At 48.0% G+C, this 25833-nt stretch overlaps 1 protein-coding gene across 1 annotated transcript; it reads left to right on the top strand.

Annotated features, from left to right (window-relative positions):
* The first annotated feature begins 11139 nt into the window (after positions 1-11139).
* On the top strand, positions 11140-25332 carry LOC139395733 (cytosolic Fe-S cluster assembly factor nubp1). Its single transcript, XM_071143080.1, has 12 exons — positions 11140-11206; positions 12108-12212; positions 12465-12598; positions 13187-13255; positions 14644-14676; positions 15665-15755; positions 15977-16131; positions 17455-17565; positions 18028-18130; positions 21782-21865; positions 24478-24680; positions 25070-25332. Exons 1-11 carry the CDS (start codon positions 11176-11178, stop codon positions 24528-24530), a joined length of 969 nt encoding a protein of 322 aa, XP_070999181.1. The 5' UTR covers positions 11140-11175; the 3' UTR covers positions 24531-24680; positions 25070-25332.
* Positions 25333-25833: the final 501 nt, after the last annotated feature.

The following is a 25833-nucleotide window of genomic DNA, read 5'->3' as shown; positions in this document are numbered from 1 at the left end:
TCTAACCCTCTAACTACTACTGTACTCTAACTACTACTGTACTCTAACTACTACTGTAGTCTAACTACTACTGAACTCTATCTACTACTGTACTCTAACCCTCTAACTACTACTGTACTCTAACTACTACTGTAGTCTAACTACTACTGAACTCTATCTACTACTGTACTCTAACCCTCTAACTACTACTGTACTCTAACTACTACTGTACTCTAACTACTACTGTACTCTAACCCTCTAACTACTACTGTACACTAACTACTACTGAACTCTATCTACTACTGTACTCTAACCCTCTAACTACTACTGTAGTCTAACTACTACTGTACTCTAACTACTACTGTACTCTAACCCTCTAACTACTACTGTACTCTAACTACTACTGTATTCTAACTACTACTGTACTCTAACTACTACTGTATTCTAACTACTACTGTATTCTAACTACTACTGTATTCTAACTACTACTGAACTCTAACTACTACTGTACTCTAACCCTCTAACTACTACTGTACTCTAACTACTACTGAACTCTAACTACTACTGTACTCTAACTACTACTGTATTCTAACTACTACTGTACTCTAACCCTCTAACTACTACTGTACTCTAACTACTACTGAACTCTAACTACTACTGTACTCTAACTACTACTGTACTCTAACTACTACTGTAGTCTAACTACTACTGAACTCTATCTACTACTGTACTCTAACCCTCTAACTACTACTGAACTCTATCTACTACTGTACTCTAACCCTCTAACTACTACTGTACTCTAACTACTACTGTATTCTAACTACTACTGAACTCTATCTACTACTGTACTCTAACCCTCTAACTACTACTGTAGTCTAACTACTACTGTACTCTAACTACTACTGTACTCTAACCCTCTAACTACTACTGTACTCTAACTACTACTGTACTCTAACTACTACTGTACTCTAACTACTACTGTACTCTATCTACTACTGTACTCTAACCCTCTAACTACTACTGTACTCTAACTACTACTGTACTCTAACTACTACTGTACTCTAACCCTCTAACTACTACTGTACTCTAACTACTACTGAACTCTATCTACTACTGTACTCTAACCCTCTAACTACTACTGTAGTCTAACTACTACTGTACTCTAACTACTACTGTACTCTAACCCTCTAACTACTACTGTATTCTAACTACTACTGTACTCTAACTACTACTGTATTCTAACTACTACTGTATTCTAACTACTACTGTATTCTAACTACTACTGTACTCTAACTACTACTGTACTGTAACCCTCTATCTACTACTGAACTCTAAATACTACTGTACTCTAACCCTCTAACTACTACTGTACTCTAACTACTACTGTATTCTAACTACTACTGAACTCTATCTACTACTGTACTCTAACCCTCTAACTACTACTGTAGTCTAACTACTACTGTACTCTAACTACTACTGTACTCTAACCCTCTAACTACTACTGTACTCTAACTACTACTGTACTCTAACTACTACTGTACTCTAACTACTACTGTACTCTAACTACTACTGTAGTCTAACTACTACTGAACTCTATCTACTACTGTACTCTAACCCTCTAACTACTACTGTACTCTAACTACTACTGTAGTCTAACTACTACTGAACTCTATCTACTACTGTACTCTAACCCTCTAACTACTACTGTACTCTAACTACTACTGTACTCTAACTACTACTGTACTCTAACCCTCTAACTACTACTGTACTCTAACTACTACTGAACTCTATCTACTACTGTACTCTAACCCTCTAACTACTACTGTAGTCTAACTACTACTGTACTCTAACTACTACTGTACTCTAACCCTCTAACTACTACTGTACTCTAACTACTACTGTATTCTAACTACTACTGTACTCTAACTACTACTGTATTCTAACTACTACTGTATTCTAACTACTACTGTATTCTAACTACTACTGAACTCTAACTACTACTGTACTCTAACCCTCTAACTACTACTGTACTCTAACTACTACTGAACTCTAACTACTACTGTACTCTAACTACTACTGTATTCTAACTACTACTGTACTCTAACCCTCTAACTACTACTGTACTCTAACTACTACTGAACTCTAACTACTACTGTACTCTAACTACTACTGTACTCTAACTACTACTGTAGTCTAACTACTACTGAACTCTATCTACTACTGTACTCTAACCCTCTAACTACTACTGTACTCTAACTACTACTGTAGTCTAACTACTACTGAACTCTATCTACTACTGTACTCTAACCCTCTAACTACTACTGTACTCTAACTACTACTGTACTCTAACTACTACTGTACTCTAACCCTCTAACTACTACTGTACTCTAACTACTACTGAACTCTATCTACTACTGTACTCTAACCCTCTAACTACTACTGTAGTCTAACTACTACTGTACTCTAACTACTACTGTACTCTAACCCTCTAACTACTACTGTACTCTAACTACTACTGTATTCTAACTACTACTGTACTCTAACTACTACTGTATTCTAACTACTACTGTATTCTAACTACTACTGTATTCTAACTACTACTGAACTCTAACTACTACTGTACTCTAACCCTCTAACTACTACTGTACTCTAACTACTACTGAACTCTAACTACTACTGTACTCTAACTACTACTGTATTCTAACTACTACTGTACTCTAACCCTCTAACTACTACTGTACTCTAACTACTACTGAACTCTAACTACTACTGTACTCTAACTACTACTGTATTCTAACTACTACTGAACTCTAACCCTCTATCTACTACTGTATTCTAACTACTACAGCTCAGACTGGACTGTCGTTCTCTCTCTCCGACCCGGATATAGACAAACACACACACTCACAGAGAAACACAGACGGAAATAGGCACACACACACACACACACACACACACACACACACACACACACACACACACACACACACACACACACACACACACACACACACACAATTCCACTCCTACTCTCTTCACACCCACCACACCCATCACAACAATGGAACCACATCAGATATGAACTGTGTCCTGGTGTTGCTATCAGCTACCAATATAATACAAACCCCTCTCTCCCCTCCCTCCCTCTCTTTCTCTCACTCTCACTCTCTCTCTCTGTCTCTGTCTCTGTCTCTCTCTCATTCTCACTCACTCTCACTCTCTCTCTCACTCTCTCTCTCTCTCTCTCCCCCCCTCTCTATCTCTCCCCCTCCCTCTCTCTGCCAGCAGAAACAATGGGGGATGCTGAGGCCCCAAAGAGAATCTGGCGTGTGTGTGTGTGTGTGTGTGTGTGTGTGTGTGTGTGCATTGATCTCAGTGTGCAGCCCAGGCTTAACTTAATGCTGAGTAACTCTGACCCATATCCGACCTGCTGAGTGTGTGTTTGTGTGTGTGTATTAATATGTGTGTGTGTGTTTATGTATGATGGTGTGTGTGTTTGTATATACAGTTGAAGTCGGAAGTTTACATACACCTTAGCCAAATACATTTAAACTCCGTTTTTCACAATTCCTGACATTTAATCCCAGTAAAAAGTCCCTGTCTTAGGTCAGTTAGGATCACCACTTTATTTTAAGAATGTGAAATGTCAGAATAATAGTAGAGAGAATGATTTATTTCAGCTTTTATTTCTTTCATCACATTCCCAGTGGGTCAGAAGATTACATACACTCAATTAGTATTTGGTAGCATTGCCTTTAAATTGTTTAACTTGGGTCAAATGTTTCAGGAAGCCTTCCACAAGCTTCCCACAATAAGTTGGGTGAATTTTGGCCCATTCCTCCTGACAGAGCTGGTGTAACTGAGTCAGGTTTGTAGGCCTCCTTGCTCGCACACGCTTTTTCAGTTCTGCCCACAAATCTTCTATAGGATTGAGGTCAGGGCTTTGTGATGGCCACTCCAATACCTTGACGTTGTTGTCCTTAAGCCATTTTGCTACAACTTTGGAAGTATGCTTGGGGTCATTGTCCATTTGGAAGACCCATTTGGGACCAAGCTTTAACTTCCTGACTGATGTCTTGAGATGTTGCTTCAATATATCCACATAATTTTCCGTCCTCATGATGCTATCTATTTTGTGAAGTGCACCAGTCCCTCCTGCAGCAAAGCACCCCCACAACATGATGCTGCCACCCCCGTGCTTCACGGTTGGGATGGTGTTCTTCGGCTTGCAAGCTTCCCCCTTTTTCCTCCAAACATAACGATGGTCATTATGGCCAAACAGTTCTATTTTTGTTTCATCAGACCAGAGGACATTTCAAGTACGATCTTTGTCCCCATATGCAGTTGCAAACCGTAGTCTGGCTTTTTAATGGTGGTTTTGGAACAGTAGCTTCTTCCTTGCTGAGCGGCCTTCAGGTTATGTCGATATAGGACTCGTTTTACTGTGGATATAGATACTTTTGTACCTGTTTCCTCCAACATCTTCACAAGGTCCTTTGCTAGCGTTTGGAATTGCTTCCAAGGATGAACCAGACTTGTGGAGGTCTACAATTGTTTTTTCTGAGGTCTTGGCTGATTTCTTTTGATTTTCCCATGATGTCAAGCAAAGAGGCACTGAGTTTGAAGGTAGGCCTTGAAATACATCCACAGGTACACCTCCAATTGGCTCAAATGATGTCAATTAGCCTATCAGAAGCTTCTAAAGCCACATAATTTTCAGGAATTTTCCAAGATGTTTAAAGGCACAGTCAACTTAGTGTATGTAAACTTCTGACCCACTGGAATTGTGATACAGTGAATTATAAGTGAAATAATCTGTCTGTAAACAATTGTTGGAAAAATAAATGTAGTAGATGTCCTAACTGACTTGCCAAAACTATAGTTTGTTAACAAGAAATTTGTGGAGTGGTTGAAAAACAAGTTTTAATGACTCCAACCTAAGTGTATGTAAACTTCCGACTTCAACTCTGTGTGTGTGTGTGTGTGTGTGTGTGTGTGTGTGTGTGTGTGTGTGTGTGTGTGTGTGTGTGTGTGTGTGTGTGTGTGTGTGTGTGTGTGTGTGTGTGTGTGTGTGTGTGTGTGTGTGTGCTATAAAACCCCACCTTAGCCAGGTGTGCCTGCAGTCTCTCCTCGGCCATCTGCTCGACGCGATCAGAGAAGGTGGTGTTCACCTGGTTGCCCTGGCAACACGCGTTCCACATCCTCCCGGAAACTTCTGAACTCTGACTGGGACAGCAGCAAGTTGTCCTCCGAGAGACAGGGACCAACACACTGTAACACACACACACACACACTCACACACACACTGTAACACACACACACACACTGTAACACACACTCACACACACTGTAACACACACACACTCACACACACACACACACACACACTGTAACACACACACACACACACTGTAACACACACTCACACACACTGTAACACAGACACACTGTAACACACACACACACACACACACTGTAACACACACACACACACTCACACACACTGTAACACACACACACACACACCAACACACTGTAACACACACACACACACACACACCAACACACTGTAACACACACACACACACACACACACACACTGTAACACACACACACACACACACACACACACTGTAACACACACACACACACACACTGTAACACACACACACACACACACACACACACACACACACACACACTGTAACACACACACACACACACACACACACACACACACACACACACACACTGTAACACACACACACACACACACACACACACACACTGTAACACACACACACACACACACACACACACTGTAACACACACACACACACACACACACACACACACACACTGTAACACACACACACACACACACACACACTCACACACACTGTAACACACACACACTGTAACACACACACACTGTAACACACACACACTGTAACACACACACACACACTGTAACACAAACACACACACACACACACACACACACACACACACACACACACTGTAACACACACACACTGTAACACACACACACACACACTGTAACACACACACACTGTAACACACACACTGTAACACACACACACACACACACACACACACACTGTAACACACACACACACACACACACACACACTCACACACACTGTAACACACACACACTGTAACACACACACACACACTGTAACACACACACACTGTAACACACACACACACTGTAACACACACACACACACACACACACACACACACACTGTAACACACACTGTAACACACACACACTGTAACACGCACACACACTCACACACACTGTAACACACACACACTGTAACACACACACACACACACTGTAACACACACACACTGTAACACACACACACTGTAACACACACACTGTAACACACACACCCACACACACACACACACTCACACACACTGTGACACACACACACACACTGTGACACACATACTCCTACTGGAGAGTTGATCTATCTACAGCACCTCCTACTGGAGAGTTGATGTATCTACAGCACCTCCTACTGGAGAGATGATGTATCTACAGCACCTCCTACTGGAGAGTTGATCTATCTATAGTACAGCACCTCCTACTGGAGAGATGATCTATCTACAGCAACTCCTACTGGAGAGTTGATCTATCTACATTACAGCACCTCCTACTGGAGCGTTGCTCTATCTACACCACCTCCTACTGGAGAGTTGATCTATCTATATTACAGCACCTCCTACTGGAGAGATGATCTATCTACAGCACCTCCCACTGGAGAGATGATGTATCTACAGCACCACCTACTGGAGAGATGATGTATCTACAGCACCTCCTACTGGAGAGATGATCTATCTACAGCACCTCCTACTGGAGAGATGATGTATCTACAGCACCCCTACTGGAGAGATGATGTATCTACAGCACCTCCTACTGGAGAGATGATGTATCTACATCACCTCCTACTGGAGAGATTATGTATCTACAGAACCTCCTACTGGGAGGAGAGGAGGGGGGAGGAGGAGATGAGAGGAGGAGATGAGAAAGGAGGAGATGAGAGAGGAGGAGATGAGAGAGTAGATGAGAGAAGAGGAGATGAGGGGATGAGAGAGGAGGAGATGAGCGAGGAGGAGATGAGAGAGGAGGAGATGAGGGAGGGAGATGAGAGAAAAGGAGGAGAGAGGATAAGATGAGAGGGTAGGAGGAGAGAGGAGGAGATGAGAGAGGAGGAGAGAGGGAGATGAGAGAGGAGAGAGGAGGAGGTCGTCGTCAGAGAGGAGGAGATGAGAGAGGAGATGAGAGAGGAGGAGAGGAGAGGAGGAGATGAGGAGAGGAGAGGAGAGGAGGAGATGAGAGAGGAGGAGAGGTTTCTGTAACTATAAGGTAATAATATAAAGTGGCCGTGTTGTAGATAACCTGCACAGGTCGTCAGAGAAGAGAGGAGGGAGGAGGAGAGGAAAGGAGGAGATGAGGAGAGGAGAGAGGAGAGGAGAGGAGAGGAGAGGAGAGGAGAGGAGAGGAGATGAGAGAGGAGATGAGGAGAGGAGGAGAGGAGGAGATGAGAGAGGAGGAGATGAGAGAGGAGGAGAGGAGGAGATGAGAGAGGAGAAGAGGAGAGAGAGGAGATGAGGAGAGGAGAGGAGAGGAGAGGAGGAGAGGCGGAGAAGAGAGGAGAGGAGGAGATGAGGAGGAGATGAGAGAGGAGGAGAGGAGAGGAGGAGATGAGAGAGGAGGAGAGGAGGAGAGGAGAGGAGGAGATGAGGAGGAGAGGAGAGGAGGAGATGAGAGAGGAGGAGAGGAGAGGAGGAGAAGAGGAGAGGAGAGGAGGAGATGAGGAGAAGAGAGGAGAGGAGGAGAGGAGAGGAGGAGATGAGAGGAGGAGGGAGGAGGAGAGAAGGAGAGGAGAGAGGAGGAGAGGAGAGAGGAGGACAGGAGGGAGGAGGAGGAGAGGAGAGGAGGAGATGAGAGAGGAGGAGAGGAGAGGAGGAGATGAGGGAGGAGATGAGAGAGGAGGAGAGGAGGAGAGGAGAGGAGGAGAGGAGATGAGGAGAAGAGAGGAGAGGAGGAGAGGAGAGGAGAGGAGGAGATGAGAGGAGGAGGGAGGAGGAGAGGAGGAGAGGAGAGAGGAGGAGAGGAGAGAGAAGGAGATAAGAGAGGAGGAGAGGAGGGAGGAGAGGAGGAGATGAGAGAGGAGGAGAGGAGAGAGGAGGTGAGTAGAGAGGAGGAGAGGAGAGAGGAGGAGAGGAGAGGGGAGGAGAGGAGGAGAGGAGCGGGGTGACATGGGAGAACTGGTTAAACATCAGGACGGGCTGCAGCATTCTGGATGAGGTCTAGTTCTCTTCCTCAAACAGCCTCAGGACAGGGACGAATGTCAGGTGGTTGCCAGGGTAACTGTTTTGCATGGCAGGGGCTGGTCCTGTCATAGCTACAGAACCCAGAGAGACAGGGAAAGAGTGTGTGTGTGTGTGTGTGTGTGTGTGTGTGTGTGTGTGTGTGTGTGTGTGTGTGTGTGTGTGTGTGTGTGTGTGTGTGTGTGTGTGTGTGTGTGTGTGTGTGTGTGTGTGTGTGTGTGTGTGTGTGTGTGTGTTATATCAGTCACATTAGAGCAATGTTTCCCAAACTCGCCACCCCCCCAACCCAAACCCGACTCCCCAAACCAAACTCACCCCCCAACCCAAACTCCCCCACATCCCAAACCCCCTCCCCCCAACCCAAACCTGCCCCCCCAACCCAAACTCGCCTCCCCAACCCAAACTCGCCACCCCCCCAACCCAAACCTGCCTCCCCAACCCAAACTCACCCCCCCAACCCAAACCCGCCTCCCCAACCCAAACTCGTCCCCACAACCCAAACTCGCACCCCCCCCCCCACCCCCCCAACCCAAACTCGCCCCCACAACCCAAACTCGCCCCCCCCCAACCCAAACCCGCCTCCCCAACCCAAACTCGCCCCCCCCAACCCAAACCCGCCTCCCCAACCCAAACTCGCCCCCACAACCCAAACTCGACCCCCCCGTAACCCAAGCGTTGACAGAAAAAGCATGACTGTGTTAAAATGTCACTTCTAAGGAGATATTCTATAGAGCCACACCACATAATATTTCCAGACTGTTTTACAACAGACACTTAGATTAGGATGTGACTCCTCCCACCCAGGGAGAGTCCTGAGAGGGTGGAGTCAGACACTTAGATTAGGATGTAACTCCTCCCACCCAGGGAGAGTCCTGAGAGGGTGGAGTCAGACACTTAGATTAGGATGTGACTCCTCCCACCCAGGGAGAGTCCTGAGAGGGTGGAGTCAGACACTTAGATTAGGATGTGACTCCACCCACCCAGGGAGAGTCCTTCTAACGCAGACACTTAGATTAGGATGTGACTCCTCCCACCCAGGGAGAGTCCTTCTAACACAGACACTTAGATTAGGATGTGACTCCTCCCACCCAGGGAGAGTCCTTCTAACACAGACACTTAGATTAGGATGTGACTCCTCCCACCCAGGTAGAATCCTGGGAGGGTGGAGTCAGACACTTAGATTAGGATGTGACTCCTCCCACCCAGGGAGAGTTCTTCTAACGCAGACACTTAGATTAGGATGTGACTCCTCCCACCCAGGGAGAGTCCTGAGAGGGTGGAGTCAGACATTTAGATTAGGATGTGACTCCTCCCACCCAGGTAGAGTCCTGAGAGGGTGGAGTCAGACACTTAGATTAGGATGTGACTCCTCCCACCCAGGGAGAGTCCTGGGAGGGTGGAGTCAGACACTTAGATTAGGATGTGACTCCTCCCACCCAGGGAGAGTCCTTCTAACGCAGACAATTAGATTAGGATGTGACTCCACCCACCCAGGGAGAGTCCTGGGAGGGTGGAGTCAGACACTTAGATTAGGATGTGACTCCTCCCACCCAGGGAGAGTCCTTCTAAAGCAGACACTTAGATTAGGATGTGACTCCTCCCACCCAGGGAGAGTCCTTCTAACGCAGACACTTAGATTAGGATGGGACTCCTCCCACCCAGGGAGAGTCCTGGGAGGGTGGAGTCAGACACTTAGATTAGGATGTGACTCCTCCCACCCAGGGAGAGTTCTGTGAGTGTGGAGTCAGACACTTAGATTAGGATGTGACTCCTCCAACCCAGGGAGAGTCCTTCTAAAGCAGACACTTAGATTAGGATGTGACTCCTCCCATCCAGGGAGACTCCTCCCACCCAGGAAGAGCCCTTCTAACACACCTGGCCTCTCTGCTTTCAGATATTTCCTTATTTGCTCATATTGAAAAAATGTACGTAGCTTTGAATGCTTTCATGTGTGGTGTGATTTCTAGTTAGCCCACTGCAGATCTGGATAAACAAATCCACCTTCCACTATGACTGGTGGATAGAGGGCAGGATAGACAGACTGGTGGATAGAGGGCAGGATAGACAGACTGGTGGATAGAGGGCAGGATAGACAGACTGGTGGATAGAGGGCAGGATAGACAGACTGGTGGATAGAGGGCAGGATAGACAGACTGGTGGATAGAGGGCAGGATAGACAGACTGGTGGTCTGTATTGACCTGTTGTATAGGAGGGGAGAGGGAGGACTCTCCCTGGGTGGGAGGAGTCACATCCTAATCTAATTGTCTGCGTTAGAAGGACTCTCCCTGGGTGGATAAGGGAAGAACCCCCCCAATAAAACACCTTGATATAGGAGAGATGTATGGAAGAAGATGAGGACAAGTGGATATGGAAGAATGTATAACCAGCAAAGAGAGTGAACGTAAACCAGGGGAAAAAACACACTACCCTCCCCAAAGCAAAAAATATATTTTAAAAATTAGACGACCCTCCTCTATTTTATAGTAGTGCTACAATGCAATATGGGCCTAATTTTCAGGATATTTAAAAAAAAAAAAACTCCATAAATCACTAGGGGCAGCCCCCATTGATTTGGGCCCGTAGTGGGGTGCTCCCATAGCGGGCACGGAGGCCTGGATCCCCCCCCTATACGGATAAAAAAAGCATATGGAAAATATGGGCCTGGTAACCCGTTCAATCACCAGGCTAGCTGTTTTACAATTATTATAGTGTGTCTATTTTTTATCGTTTAGTCTCTGGTTTCGTCAAACGTGCATATGCGGAACCTTTTGAGATGAGACGTGATTTCAGCCCGGACGAATATCCACAGCGCCCCAATAAACATGGCTGACATTCCAAGTGATGCGCCACAGCGTGAGTTTATTTTAAGTTTATTATAAGAAAACACGCCCGTATCCAGACACCACGTTTATTATATGTGTTTTTTAGCCTTTTATAATGTTAGTTGTTAGTGAATGTTAAGTTTGTTGTCGTCGTTGTTAATGAAGAATAGTTTGTCTGAAAGTTAGCTGCTTAGCCTGTTAGCATAGCTGCCTGTCAAATACTCACCGCACTTCGATACAAAGTGATTTTCTCCGCTAACCCTAATGAACCTCGGTCTCTAAACCTACGTTAATTATCCTAACCTGCTACGAAAAACTTAATTTCGGGTTTTTCAGGGGAAGTGCCGTGAAAATGGTGAAAATTGTTTCTTCATAAGACAACAGACAGATGGCGCAGTTTACAAACCAGTTTACAACAGATCCATTTAGCAGTGTTTATGTCATGACAGTGTCAGCTCATTTGTTGTTCAACGCTTACGTGCCGTTTTCATAATGGCTGCTGTGACAAATTTTTAAGTAATCGTTCAAATCTTCTCAGTTTAAATAGTTGGGATAATGGAAACAATTCGCATTTCCTATTCCGATTGATACCTCGTACGTCCCTGGTGTCTTAATAAACACCGGAAGCCTGTCCGACCGGCGTGCAGATGGTCGGGTTGGATCGGTTGGCTGTTCTCTAGGATAAACTGTATCACATGACCTGTCAAAAACATAGACAGGGTTTGTCCAATAAACTATAATATCTTTGGTCAATGGATCTGCGTTTTAACTCATTCAGTCACATGCAAATTAGTGGACAAAGAAACAAGCATTTCCTACATATTCAATCTGGGCACTTTTTGTTTGATTTTACATTTGGCGCTATTATCTGATTGGTTGGTCATGGTGGTTGTTTTTGATGTATTGACCTGATTGGTTGTATTGGTTGTCAGACTGCCCCGGTACGGCCAGTGAGCAGGCAGGGAAGACGTCAGCATGTCAGGGTTGTCCCAACCAGAACCTCTGTTCCTCTGGAGCCACTAAAGCACCAGACCCAGGTAAAGTCTCTCTGTCTCTGTTCTGTCCTGATCTTGATCTGGTGAATAACTGCACTACTGATTAGTCTGCAATTCCTTGTTTTCAATGTGTGTTTAATGCCTCTATCTCTCTTTCCTCACTCACTCACTCTCTCCCTGACCCCCCCCTCCCTGACCCTCTCTCTCTCTCCCCCCTCCCCGACCCTCTCTCTCTTCCCCTCCTATCTCTCCCCTCTGTCTCTTCCTCTCCCCTCTCTCCCTCCCTCCCTGCAGCGATAGAGGAGATAGCAGAGAAGATGTTAACAGTGAAACATAAGATCTTGGTCCTGTCAGGGAAAGGAGGAGTAGGGAAGAGCACCTTCAGCGCACATCTGGCCCACGCACTGGCTAGTGACGCCACTAAAGAGGTAACACTTCAACATCTCTCTCCCTTTAGCTCTCTGTTCTCCACTCGTTTGTTAGGTCTCTTTCTCTCCCCCCCTCTTTTCTCTCTCTCTTCTCCCTCTCTCGTGTACTGTGGGAAGGTCACGCTGATAGCTGACGTCAGTTGATCATACAGAGGAGAAGCATAGCACATAGCGTCCGTCTGATCCACGTCGTACCGTTAAAACACATTATATCACAGGTTTTCATTCAACTGTCAATGAAATAAAATAATAAAATAAATAAATAAATCATAAAAGCTGAATAAAACACTTTCACTGCCTCTCCCTGGTGAAGTCTGCAACCAGTCTGTTTAGTTAACATACCCACTCTGTCATCGTCAAACAAAACCTTTCTGTGGGTTTTGTCTCCCCCTGGTGGTCACAAATGGAACATTGGCTAAAAGCTGTAGCTCGACTCAATGTTGCCTCTCTGTGGCCAGATGAGGGTATGACGGCTGGATAACGTGTTAATGCACTGGCTAAGTGATACCTGCTAAATCTGCTGTCTGTTGACTGGAGAACATGTTCTACACCCTAACCCGTGTGTGTGTGTGTGTGTGTGTTCTCCAGGTTGCGCTCCTAGATGTGGACATCTGTGGTCCGTCTATCCCCAGGATCATGGGTCTGGAGGGAGAGCAGGTAGCAGGATTGTCTCTCTGTCTTTCTCCTCGTGTTATATGGTCATGTGATTGATATCCTCTCTGCTATTGGTCAGATCCCTATCTCGATGCTGTTTTGGTCAACCTGTGTGTTTGATACCCTATTTTCAGGCCCATTATTATCTACACAGGGGCCCATTGTTATCTACACAGGGGCCCATTGTTATCTACACAGGGGCCCATTGTTATCTACACAGAGGCCCATTGTTATCTACACAGAGGCCCATTGTTATCTACACAGAGGCCCATTGTTATCTACACAGAGGCCCATTGTTATCTACACAGAGGCCCATTGTTATCTACACAGAGGCCCATTGTTATCTACACAGAGGCCCATTGTTATCTACACAGAGGCCCATTGTTATCTACACAGAGGCCCATTGTTATCTACACAGAGGCCCATTGTTATCTACACAGAGGCCCATTGTTATCTACACAGAGGCCCATTGTTATCTACACAGAGGCCCATTGTTATCTACACAGAGGCCCATTGTTATCTACACAGAGGCCCATTGTTATCTACACAGAGGCCCATTGTTATCTACACAGAGGCCCATTGTTATCTACACAGAGGCCCGTTATCAGCAACCATCACTCCTGTGTTGCAATGACACGTTGTGTTAGCTAATCCAAGTTTATAATTTTAAAAGGCTAATTGATCATTAGAAAACCCAATTATTTTAGCACAGCTGAGAACTGTTGTCCTGATTTAAAGAAGCAATAAAACTGTCCTTCTTTAGACTAGTTGAGTATCTGGAGCATCAATTACAGGCTTAAAATGTCCAGAAACAAAGACTCTCTTCTGAAACTCGTCAGTCTATTCTTGTTCTGAGAAATGAAGGATATTCCAAGAAACTGAAGATCTGGTACAGAACAGAAACAGAAACGATAATAATTATTATTTTCAATGACGGCCTGTTCAGGGGGCAGAATGACAAATATTTGTACCTTGTCAGCTCGGGATTTGAACTTGCAACCTTCTGGTTACTAGTCCAACGCTCTGACCACTAGGCTACCCTGCCGCCTCAGATAGTGATCGGATGACGATAATCACATGTTAAAAGGTGTAACTGTGGCGAGAGAGCAAGGTGGAGAAACCCAATCATAGATGAGTAAAAGTTACCGTAATTGACTCAAAGTGAAAGTGTCTCTCTCTCTCTGTCTCTCTCTCTCTGTCTCTGTCTCTCTCTCTCTGTCTCTCCTTCTCTGTCTCTGTCTCTCTCTCTGTCTCTCTCTCTTGCTCTCTGTCTCTCTCTCTGTCTCTCTCTCTGTCTCTCCATCTGTGTCTCTGTCTGTCTCTCCATCTGTGTCTCTGTCTCTGTCTCTCCATCTGTGTCTCTGTCTGTCTCTCTGTCTCTCTGTCTGTAGGTCCATCAGAGTGGTTCTGGCTGGTCTCCTGTGGTGAGTCTGTCTTCAATAGAATACTGTCTGTCTTATAGTTTGACTGTCACACCAGGGTCTCCTTTGTAAAAGAGGACCACCTCAATGGGACTTCCTGGACAAATGGAAGGTACCTTTTCCAAGTCAAACTAGATGAATGAACCCAGAGTGGAAACACACGGTGGTGATGACATTTCACTTCCTGTTGTTATAAGTGAAGTTTACCAGAACAAATAGTTCAATGTTTGTTTTCTTTCTTTTTAATATATCAGTTTATTGTGTTCCAGAACGTAGAGGATAACCTGGGTGTGTGTGTGTGATCCAGTATGTAGAGGATGGTGTGTGTGTGTGTGATCCAGTATGTAGAGGATGGTGTGTGTGTGTGTGTGATCCAGTATGTAGAGGATGGTGTGTGTGTGTGTGATCCAGTATGTAGAGGATGGTGTGTGTGTGTGTGATCCAGAACGTAGAGGATAACCTGGGTGTGTGTGTGTGTGTGTTCCAGTATGTAGAGGATGGTGTGTGTGTGTGTGATCCAGTATGTAGAGGATGGTGTGTGTGTGTGTGATCCAGAACGTAGAGGATAACCTGGGTGTGTGTGTGTGTGATCCAGTATGTAGAGGATGGTGTGTGTGTGTGTGATCCAGTATGTAGAGGATGGTGTGTGTGTGTGTGATCCAGTATGTAGAGGATGGTGTGTGTGTGTGTGTGATCCAGTATGTAGAGGATGGTGTGTGTGTGTGTGATCCAGTATGTAGAGGATGGTGTGTGTGTGTGTGTGATCCAGTATGTAGAGGATGGTGTGTGTGTGTGTGTGATCCAGTATGTAGAGGATGGTGTGTGTGTGTGTGATCCAGTATGTAGAGGATGGTGTGTGTGTGTGTTCCAGTATGTAGAGGATAACCTGTGTGTGTGTGTGATCCAGTATGTAGAGGATAACCTGTGTGTGTGTGTGTGTGTGTGTTCCAGTATGTAGAGGATAACCTGTGTGTGTGTGTGTGTGTTCCAGTATGTAGAGGATAACCTTGCGGTCATGTCTATTGGCTTCCTACTCAGCAGTCCTGATGATGCTGTTATCTGGAGAGGACCCAAGAAGAACGGTACCCGTGTGTGTGTGTGTGTGTGTGTTTAGCTGACACTTGACAGTGTTTGACCTCCAGGGAACTTCCTGGATAAATAAAGATTAACATTATTACAGGACTGTTTGGTTAGATGGGTTGCTATGACTGGGTCATTATTATATAAACAATAAATAAATCAAGTGTGAATGATGATGAGGCTGTGATCTGATTGGCTGTGGTGGTGCTGCACTTCCTGTCAGGGATGATCAAACAGTTCCTGCGAGATGTCGATTGGGGGGAACTGGATTACCTCATCGTGGACACGCCCCCCGGCACCTCTGACGAACACCTGTCTATCGTCCAGTACCTTAGCTCCGCCCGCATCGACGGAGCCGTCATCATCACCACCCCGCAGGTAACTACGGCGACTACGGCTCACTAGAGAGAACAACTAGGTAGCTACAGCATGTTTCTGTTGTTACCACGTTGCTAAGGCACGTCGCTACGGCAACCGGGTTGTTAACCTGTTAACCAGGACTGTCTGGTTAGATGGGTTGCTATGGCTGGGTCGTTTAACCAAGACTGACTGGGTCGTTTAACCAAGACTGAGGGTCGTTTAACCAGGACTGTCTGGGTCGTTTAACCAGGACTGACTGGGTCGTTTAACCAGGACTGTCTGGGTCGTTTAACCAGGACTGTCTGGGTCGTTTAACCAGGACTGTCTGGGTCGTTTTAACCAGGACTGTCTTGTTAGATCGGTTGCTATGACTGGGGGTACCGGTACAGAATCCGTGTGGAGGCTATATTCGGGGGGGTACCGGAGTCAATGTGCAGGGGGAACCGATGTCGAGGTAATTGAGGTAATTATGTAGGTAGAGTTATTAAAGATAATAACTGAGTAGCAGCAGCGTAGAAGAAGGGGGGGGGGGGGGGGGTAATGCAAATAGTCTTGGTAGCCATTTGATTAGATGTTCAGGAGTCTTGTGGCTTGGGGGGGGGTAGAAGCTGTTTCTTGGACCTAGACATGGCGATCCCGTACCGCTTGCCGTGCGATAGCAGAGAGGACAGTCTATGACTAAGGTGGCTGGAGTCTTTGACAATTTTTAGGGCTCTTCCTCTGACACCGCCTGGTATAGAGGTCCTGGATGGCAGGAAGCTTGACCCCGGTGATGTACTGGGCCGTATGCACTACCCTCTGTAGTGCCTTGCGGTCGGAGGCCAAGCAGTTGCCGTATCAGGCAGTGATGCAGCCACGAGCTGCCCAGTGACACGCCCAGTGACACGAGCCTACCAGACGAGTTAAATCACTTCTATGCTCGATTGGAGGAAGGTAACACTGAAACATGCATGAGAGCATCAGCTGTTCCAGATGACTGTGTGATCACGCACTCCGCAGCTGACTGGCAATTGTCTTCACTGACATGTTCAACCTCTCCCTGACTTAGTCTGTAATACCAACATCTCTCACCCCTCCTCCCTCCCTCTCTCTCCTCCCTCCCTCTCTCTCACCCCTCCTCCCTCTCTCCCTCTCTCTCTCTCCCTCCCTCTCTCTCCCCACTCCTCCCTCCCTCCCTCCCTCTCTCCCTCCTCCCTCCATCTCTCACCCTCCTCCCTCCATCTCTCACCCCTCCATCTCTCTCTCTCCCTCCCTCTCTCTCCCCACTCCTCCCTCCCTCCCTCTCTCTCACCCTCCTCCCTCCATCTCTCACCCCTCCATTTCTCTCTCCCCCCTCTCTAGGAGGTATCTCTTCAGGATGTCAGGAAGGAGATTAGGTTCTGTCAGAAGGTCCAGCTGCCCATCATAGGAGTGGTGGAGAACATGAGTGGGTTTGTCTGTCCCAAATGCAAGGTGAGAGTTTTATTTATTTAGGTATATGTGGACAATGTGTAATTTTCTCTGATAAAGACAGACACCATTCATTGGCATGATGTGTAACCCTCTCTCTCTCTTTCTCTCTCTTTCCCCTCGTCTCTCTCCCCCACCTTTCTCTCTCCCCTCCTCCCCTCTCTCTCTCTCCCCTCCTCCCCTCTCTCTCTCTCCCCTCCTCCCCTCTCTCTCTCCCCTCCTCCCCTCTCTCTCTCCCCCATCTCTCTCTCTCCCCTCTCCTCTCTCTCCCTCGTCTCTCTCCCCATCTCTCTCTCTCCCCTCTCCTCTCTCTCTCCTTCGTCTCTCTCCCCATCTCTCTCTCTCCCCTCTCCTCTCTCTCCCTCATCTCTCTCCCCCACCTCTCTCTCTCCCCTCCTCCCCTCTCTCTCTCTCCCCTCTCCTCTCTCTCCCTCGTCTCTCTCCCCCATCTCCCCCCTCCTCAAGAACACGTCTCAGATCTTCCCACCCACCACGGGAGGAGCAGAGAGGATGTGTGAAGAGATGAACCTTACTCTGCTAGGACGAGTCCCACTGGACCCCAGGATAGGTACTGGACTACAGATAGCTGTGTTAGTACCAGTCCTACTGGACCCCAGGATAGGTACTGGACTACAGATAGCTGTGTTAGTACCAGTCCCACTGGACCCCAGGATAGGTACTGGACTACAGATAGCTGTGTTAGTACCAGTCCTACTGGACCCCAGGATAGAGGCTGGACCCCAGGATAGAGGCTGGACCCCAGGATAGAGGCTGGACCCCAGGATAGAGGCTGGACCCCAGGATAGAGACTGGACTACAGATAGTTGTGTTAGTACCAGTCCTACTGGACCCCAGGATAGGTACTGGACCCCAGGATAGGTACTGGACCCCAGGATAGGTACTGGACCCCAGGATAGGTACTGGACCCCAGGATAGAGACTGGACCCCAGGCTAGAGACTGGACCCCAGGATAGAGACTGGACCCCAGGATAGAGACTGGACAACAGATAGTTGTGTTAGTACCAGTCCTACTGGACCACAGGATAGGTACTGGACCCCAGGGTAGGTACTGGACCCCAGGGTAGGTACTGGACCCCAGGGTAGGTACTGGACCTCAGGGTAGATACTGGACCCCAGGATAGGTACTGGACCCCAGAATAGGTACTGGACTACAGATAGTTGTGTTAGGACCAGTCCTACTGGACCCCAGGATAGGTACTGTACCCCAGGATAGGTACTGGACCCCAGGATAGAGACTGGACCCCAGGATAGGTACTGGACCCCAGAATAGGTACTGGACTACAGATAGCTGTGTTAGTACCAGTCCTACTGGACCCCAGGATAGGTACTGGACCCCAGGATAGGTACTGGACCCCAGGATAGGTACTGGACCCCAGGGTAGATACTGGACCCCAGGGTAGATACTGGACCCCAGGGTAGGTACTTTACCCCAGGATAGGTACTTTACCCCAGGATAGGTACTGGACCCCAGGATAGAGACTGGACCCCAGGATAGAGACTGGACTACATATAGCTAGCTGTGTTAGTACCAGTCCTACTGGACCCCAAGATAGAGACTGGACCCCAGGATAGAGACTGGACCCCAGGATAGAGACTTGACCCCAGGATAGAGACTGGACCCCAGGATAGAGACTGGACCCCAGGATAGAGACTGGACCCCAGGATAGAGACTGGACTACAGATAGCTGTGTTAGTACCAGTCCTACTGGACCCCAGGATAGAGACTGGACCCCAGGATAGAGACTGGACCCCAGGATAGAGACTGGACCCCAGGATAGAGACTGGACCCCAGGATAGAGACTGGACCCCAGGATAGAGACTGGACCCCAGCTATACAGTAAGTCAGGTCTATAGATCCACAGCTATGCAGTAAGTCAGGTCTATAGATCCACAGCTATGCAGTAAGTCAGGTCTATAGACCCACAGCCATGCAGTAAGTCAGGTCTATAGATCCACAGCTATGCAGTAAGTCAGGTCTATAAATCCACACAAATGCAGTAAGTCAGGTCTATAGATCCACACCACAGCTATGCAGTAAGTCAGGTCTGTAAATCCACAGCTATGCAGTTAGTTAGGTCTATAGATCCACAGCTATGCAGTAAGTCAGGTCTATAGATCCACAGCTATGCAGTAAGTCAGGTCTATAGTTCCACAGCTATGCAGTAAGTCAGGTCTATAGATCCACACCACAGCCATGCAGTAAGTCAGGTCTATATATTCACACCACAGCTATGCAGTAAGTCAGGTCTATAGATCCACAGCTATGCAGTAAGTCAGGTCTATAGATCCACAGCTATGCAGTAAGTCAGGTCTATAGACCCACAGCCATGCAGTAAGTCAGGTCTATAGTTCCACACCACAGCTATGCAGTAAGTCAGGTCTGTAAATCCACAGCTATGCAGTTAGTTAGGTCTATAGATCCACACCACAGCTATGCAGTAAGTCAGGTCTGTAAATCCACAGCTATGCAGTTAGTTAGGTCTATAGATCCACAGCTATGCAGTAAGTCAGGTCTATAGATCCACAGCTATGCAGTAAGTCAGGTCTATAGTTCCACAGCTATGCAGTAAGTCAGGTCTATAGATCCCCACCACAGCCATGCAGTAAGTCAGGTCTATATATTCACACCACAGCTATGCAGTAAGTCAGGTCTATAGATCCACACCAATGCAGTAAGTCAGGTCTATAGATCCACACCACAGCTATGCAGTAAGTCAGGTCTGTAGATCCACAGCTATGCAGTTAGTCAGGTCTATAGATCCACACCACAGGCATGCAGTAAGTCAGGTCTATAGATCCACACCAATGCAGTAAGTCAGGTCTATAGATCCACAGCTATGCAGTAAGTCAGGTCTATAGATCCACAGCTATGCAGTAAGTCAGGTCTATAGATCCACACTACAGCTATGCAGTAAGTCAGGTCTATAGATCCACACCACAGCTATGCAGTAAGTCAGGTCTATAGATCCACAGCTATGCAGTAAGTCAGGTCTATAGATCCACAGCTATGCAGTAAGTCAGGTCTATAAATCCACACCAATGCAGTAAGTCAGGTCTATAGACCCACACCACAGCCATGCAGTAAGTCAGGTCTATAGATCCACACCAATGCAGTAAGTCAGGTCTATAGATCCACAGCTATGCAGTAAGTCAGGTCTATAGATCCACAGCTATGCAGTAAGTCAGGTCTATAGATCCACAGCTATGCAGTAAGTCAGGTCTATAGATCCACACCAATGCAGTAAGTCAGGTCTATAGATCCACAGCTATGCAGTAAGTCAGGTCTATAGATCCACAGCTATGCAGTAAGTCAGGTCTATAGATCCACAGCTATGCAGTAAGTCAGGTCTATAGACCCACACCAATGCAGTAAGTCAGGTCTATAGACCCACACCAATGCAGTAAGTCAGGTCTATAGACCCACACCAATGCAGTAAGTCAGGTCTATAGATCCACAGCTATGCAGTAATTCAGGTCTATAAATCCACACCAATGCAGTAAGTCAGGTCTATAGATCCACACCACAGCTATGCAGTAAGTCAGGTCTATAGATCCACAGCTATGCAGTAAGTCAGGTCTATAGATCCACAGCCATACAGTTAGTCAGGTCTATAGATCCACACCACAGCTATGCAGTAAGTCAGGTCTATAGATCCACAGCCATGCAGTAAGTCAGGTCTATAGATCCACACCAATGCAGTAAGTCAGGTCTATAGATCCACAGCTATGCAGTAAGTCACTGTTATCTCTCTCCTTTCTCCCTCCTTCTGTCCTCCTACCTCTCTCTCTCTCTCTCTGTCTCTCTCTCTGTCTCTCTCTGTGTCTCTGTCTCTCTCTTTCTCTGTCTCTCTCTCTCTCTCTCTCTCTCTCTGTCTCTCTCTCTGTCTCTCTCTGTGTCTCTGTCTCTGTCTCTCTCTCTCTCTCTCTCTCTCTCTGTGTCTCTGTCTCTCTCTCTCTCTGTCTCTCTCTCTCTCCCTCTCTCTCTCTCTCTCTGTCTCTCTCTCTCTCTCTGTCTCTCTCTCTGTCTCTCTCTGTGTCTCTGTCTCTGTCTCTCTCTCTCTCTCTGTCTCTCTCTCTCTCCCTCTCTCTCTCTCTCTTTCTCTGTCTCTCTCTGTCTCTCTCTCTCTCTCTCTCGCTGTCTCTCTCTCCTTCTCCTTCTCCTTGTCTCTCTCTCCTTCTCCTTGTCTCTGTCTGTCAGGTAAGAGTTGTGATGAAGGGAAGTCATTCCTGACTGAAGTCCCAGACTCCCCTGCTGCTGCTGCTTACCACTCGATAGTACAGAGTGAGTATACACACACACACACACACACACATACACATACTCCCACACACACACACACACACACACACACACACACACCGACAGACACACACACATACACAGACAGACAGGGACACAGACAGACAGGGACACAGACAGACAGGGACACAGACAGACAGGGACACACAGGGACACACAGGGACACACATGGACACACAGGGACACACACAGGGACACAGACAGGGACACACACATGGACACACAGGGACACAGACAGGGACACAGACAGGGACACACAGGGACACAGACAGGGACACACAGGGACACACAGGGACACACAGGGACACACAGGGACACAGACAGGGACACACAGGGACACACAGGGACACAGACAGGGACACAGACAGGGACACAGACACACAGACACACAGACACACAGACACACAGACACACAGACAGGGACACAGACAGGGACACAGACAGGGACACAGACAGGGACACACAGGGACACACAGGGACACAGACAGGGACACACAGGGACACACAGGGACACAGACAGGGACACACAGGGACACAGACAGGGACACAGACAGGGACACAGACAGGGACACAGACACACAGACACACAGACACACAGACACACAGACAGGGACACAGACAGGGACACAGACAGGGACACAGACAGGGACACAGACAGGGACACAGACAGGGACACACAGGGACACAGACAGGGACACAGACAGGGACACAGACAGGGACACAGACAGGGACACAGACAGGGACACAGGGACACAGACAGGGACACAGACAGGGACACAGACAGGGACACAGACAGGGACACAGACAGGGACACACAGGGACACAGACAGGGACAGACAGGGACACAGACAGGGACACAGGGACACAGACAGGGACACAGACAGGGACACAGACAGGGACAGACAGGGACACAGACAGGGACACAGACAGGGACACAGACAGGGACACAGACAGACACACAGACACACAGACACACAGACACACAGACACACAGGGACACAGACAGGGACACAGACAGGGACACACAGGGACACAGACAGGGACACACAGGGACACAGACAGGGACACAGACAGGGACACAGGGACACAGACAGGGACACAGGGACACAGACAGGGACACAGACAGGGACACAGACAGGGACACAGACAGGGACACAGACAGGGACACAGACAGGGACACAGACAGGGACACAGACAGGGACACACACAGGGACAGACAGGGACACACACAGGGACACAGACAGGGACACAGACAGGGACACAGACAGGGACACACACAGGGACACAGACAGGGACACAGACAGGGACACACACAGGGACACAGACAGGGACAGACAGGGACACAGACAGAGACACAGACAGGGACACAGACAGGGACACAGACAGGGACACAGACAGGGACACAGACAGGGACACAGACAGGGACACACAGGGACACAGACAGGGACACAGACAGGGACAGACAGGGACACAGACAGGGACACAGGGACACAGACAGGGACACAGACAGGGACAGACAGGGACACAGACAGGGACACACACAGGGACACAGACAGGGACACAGACAGGGACACACAGGGACACAGACAGGGACACAGACAGGGACACAGACAGGGACAGACAGGGACACAGACAGGGACACAGACAGGGACACAGACAGGGACACAGACAGGGACACAGACACAGACAGAGACACAGACAGACAGAGACACAGACGGGGACACAGACAGGGACACAGACAGGGACAGACAGGGACACAGACAGGGACACAGACAGGGACACAGACAGGGACAGACAGGGACACAGACAGGGACACAGACAGGGACACAGACAGGGACACACAGGGACACAGACAGGGACACAGACAGGGACAGAGACAGGGACACAGACAGGGACACAGACAGGGACAGACGGGGACACAGACAGGGACACAGACGGGGACACAGACGGGGACACAGACGGGGACACAGACACATTTGTTTTCTTGTGTTGTAACGGAGTTAAAGAGGAAGAGATTCTGTACCAGAGGAAGTAGGAACAATTATAACATTGATATCAGGAAATGAAATCTAGGTTTAATTGGGGGGGTAAAGTCTGGGGGGTGGCGCGATCAGGCTAAGACTCTTCGAAAAGGTGCTGTCTTGTTTTGTGAGACAAGAGGTCACGAGTTGGTACCAAGTGTGTGTGTGTGTGGGGTGGGGGGGGGGGCTCAACCAGGAGGAAGTCGCTCCGGCAGTTTGACGTTACAGTGATACATCTAACGCCTTCATATTATCAAACCACATATCTGATATGTCCTCTTTTCTCCCTCCCTCTCCTCCCTCCTTCCCCCCCTCTCCTCCCTCCCTCTCCTCCCTCCCTCCTTCCTCCCTCTCCTCCCTCCCTCCCTCTCCTCCCTCCCTCCCTCCTTCCCCCCCTCTCCTCCCTCCCTCTCCTCCCTCCCTCCTTTCCCTCTCCCTCCCATTCCTCCCTCCCTCCTTCCCCCCCTCTCCTCCCTCCCTCTCATCCCTCCCTCCTTCCCTTCTCCCTCCCATTCCTCCCTCTCCTCCCTCCCTCCCTCTCCTCCCTCCCTCCCTCCCTCACGTTGTATCCAGGTATCCAGGCCTACTGCTTGTCCCATGTGACACGGGAGGAGAGTGCTGGCTAGAAGCCAGTCTGGAGGCCGCCATGTTGCTCTGGATGCCAGGGACGGAACACATGTCGAGGGTCCCTACTGTCTGATGAATGAATAAATCACATGCTCTGGTTTAGGAACTGATGTAGGATCAGGACCCCCCCCCCCATTCACAATGTGTCTCAGAGTAGGATACCTGATCAGGACCCCTATTCACAATGTGTCTCAGAGTAGGACTGCTGATCAGGACCCCTATTCACAATGTGTCTCAGAGTAGGACTGCTGATCAGGACCCCCATTCACAATGTGTCTCAGAGTAGGACACCTGATCAGGACCCCTATTCACAATGTGTCTCAGAGTAGGACACCTGATCAGGACCCCTATTCACAATGTGTCTCAGAGTAGGACACCTGATCAGGACCCCCATTCACAATGTGTCTCAGAGTAGGACTGCTGATCAGGACCCCTATTCACAATGTGTCTCAGAGTAGGACTGCTGATCAGGACCCCCATTCACAATGTGTCTCAGGGTAGGACTGCTGATCAGGACTCCCATTCACAACGTGTCTCAGAGTAGGACACCTGATGTAAGGTCAGGACCCCTATTCACAATGTGTCTTAGAGTAGGACTGCTGATCAGGACCCCCATTCACAATGTGTCTCAGAGTAGGACACCTGATGTAAGGTCAGGACCCCTATTCACAATGTGTCTCAGAGTAGGACTGCTGATCAAGACCCCCATTCACAATGTGTCTCAGAGTAGGACTGCTGATCAGGACCCCTATTCACAATGTGTCTCAGAGTAGGACTGCTGATCAGGACCCCCATTCACAATGTGTCTCAGAGTAGGACTGCTGATCAGGACCCCTATTCACAATGTGTCTCAGAGTAGGACTGCTGATCAGGACCCCCATTCACAATGTGTCTCAGAGTAGGACTGCTGGTCAGGACCCCTATTCACAATGTGTCTCAGAGTAGGACTGCTGATCAGGACCCCTATTCACAACGTGTCTCAGAGTAGGACTGCTGATGTAAGGTCATGACCCCTATTCACAATGTGTCAGAGTAGGACTGCTGATCAGGACCCCCATTCACAATGTGTCTCAGAGTAGGACTGCTGGTCAGGACCCCTATTCACAATGTGTCTCAGAGTAGGACTGCTGATCAGGGCCCCCATTCACAATGTGTCTCAGAGTAGGACTGCTGATCAGGGCCCCCATTCACAATGTGTACTGTTACTGAGAGTGTGAATATGGGACCTGATCCTAGATCCAGTTCTGTTCTGTTACTCTGAGACTGTTTGTCAATATGGGACCTGATCCTAGATCCAGTTCA

The sequence above is a fragment of the Oncorhynchus clarkii genome, unplaced genomic scaffold (assembly GCF_045791955.1).
Source record: "Oncorhynchus clarkii lewisi isolate Uvic-CL-2024 unplaced genomic scaffold, UVic_Ocla_1.0 unplaced_contig_14082_pilon_pilon, whole genome shotgun sequence".
Classification (NCBI taxonomy): Eukaryota; Metazoa; Chordata; class Actinopteri; order Salmoniformes; family Salmonidae; genus Oncorhynchus; species Oncorhynchus clarkii.
This window is presented reverse-complemented; position numbering and strand designations above follow the sequence as displayed.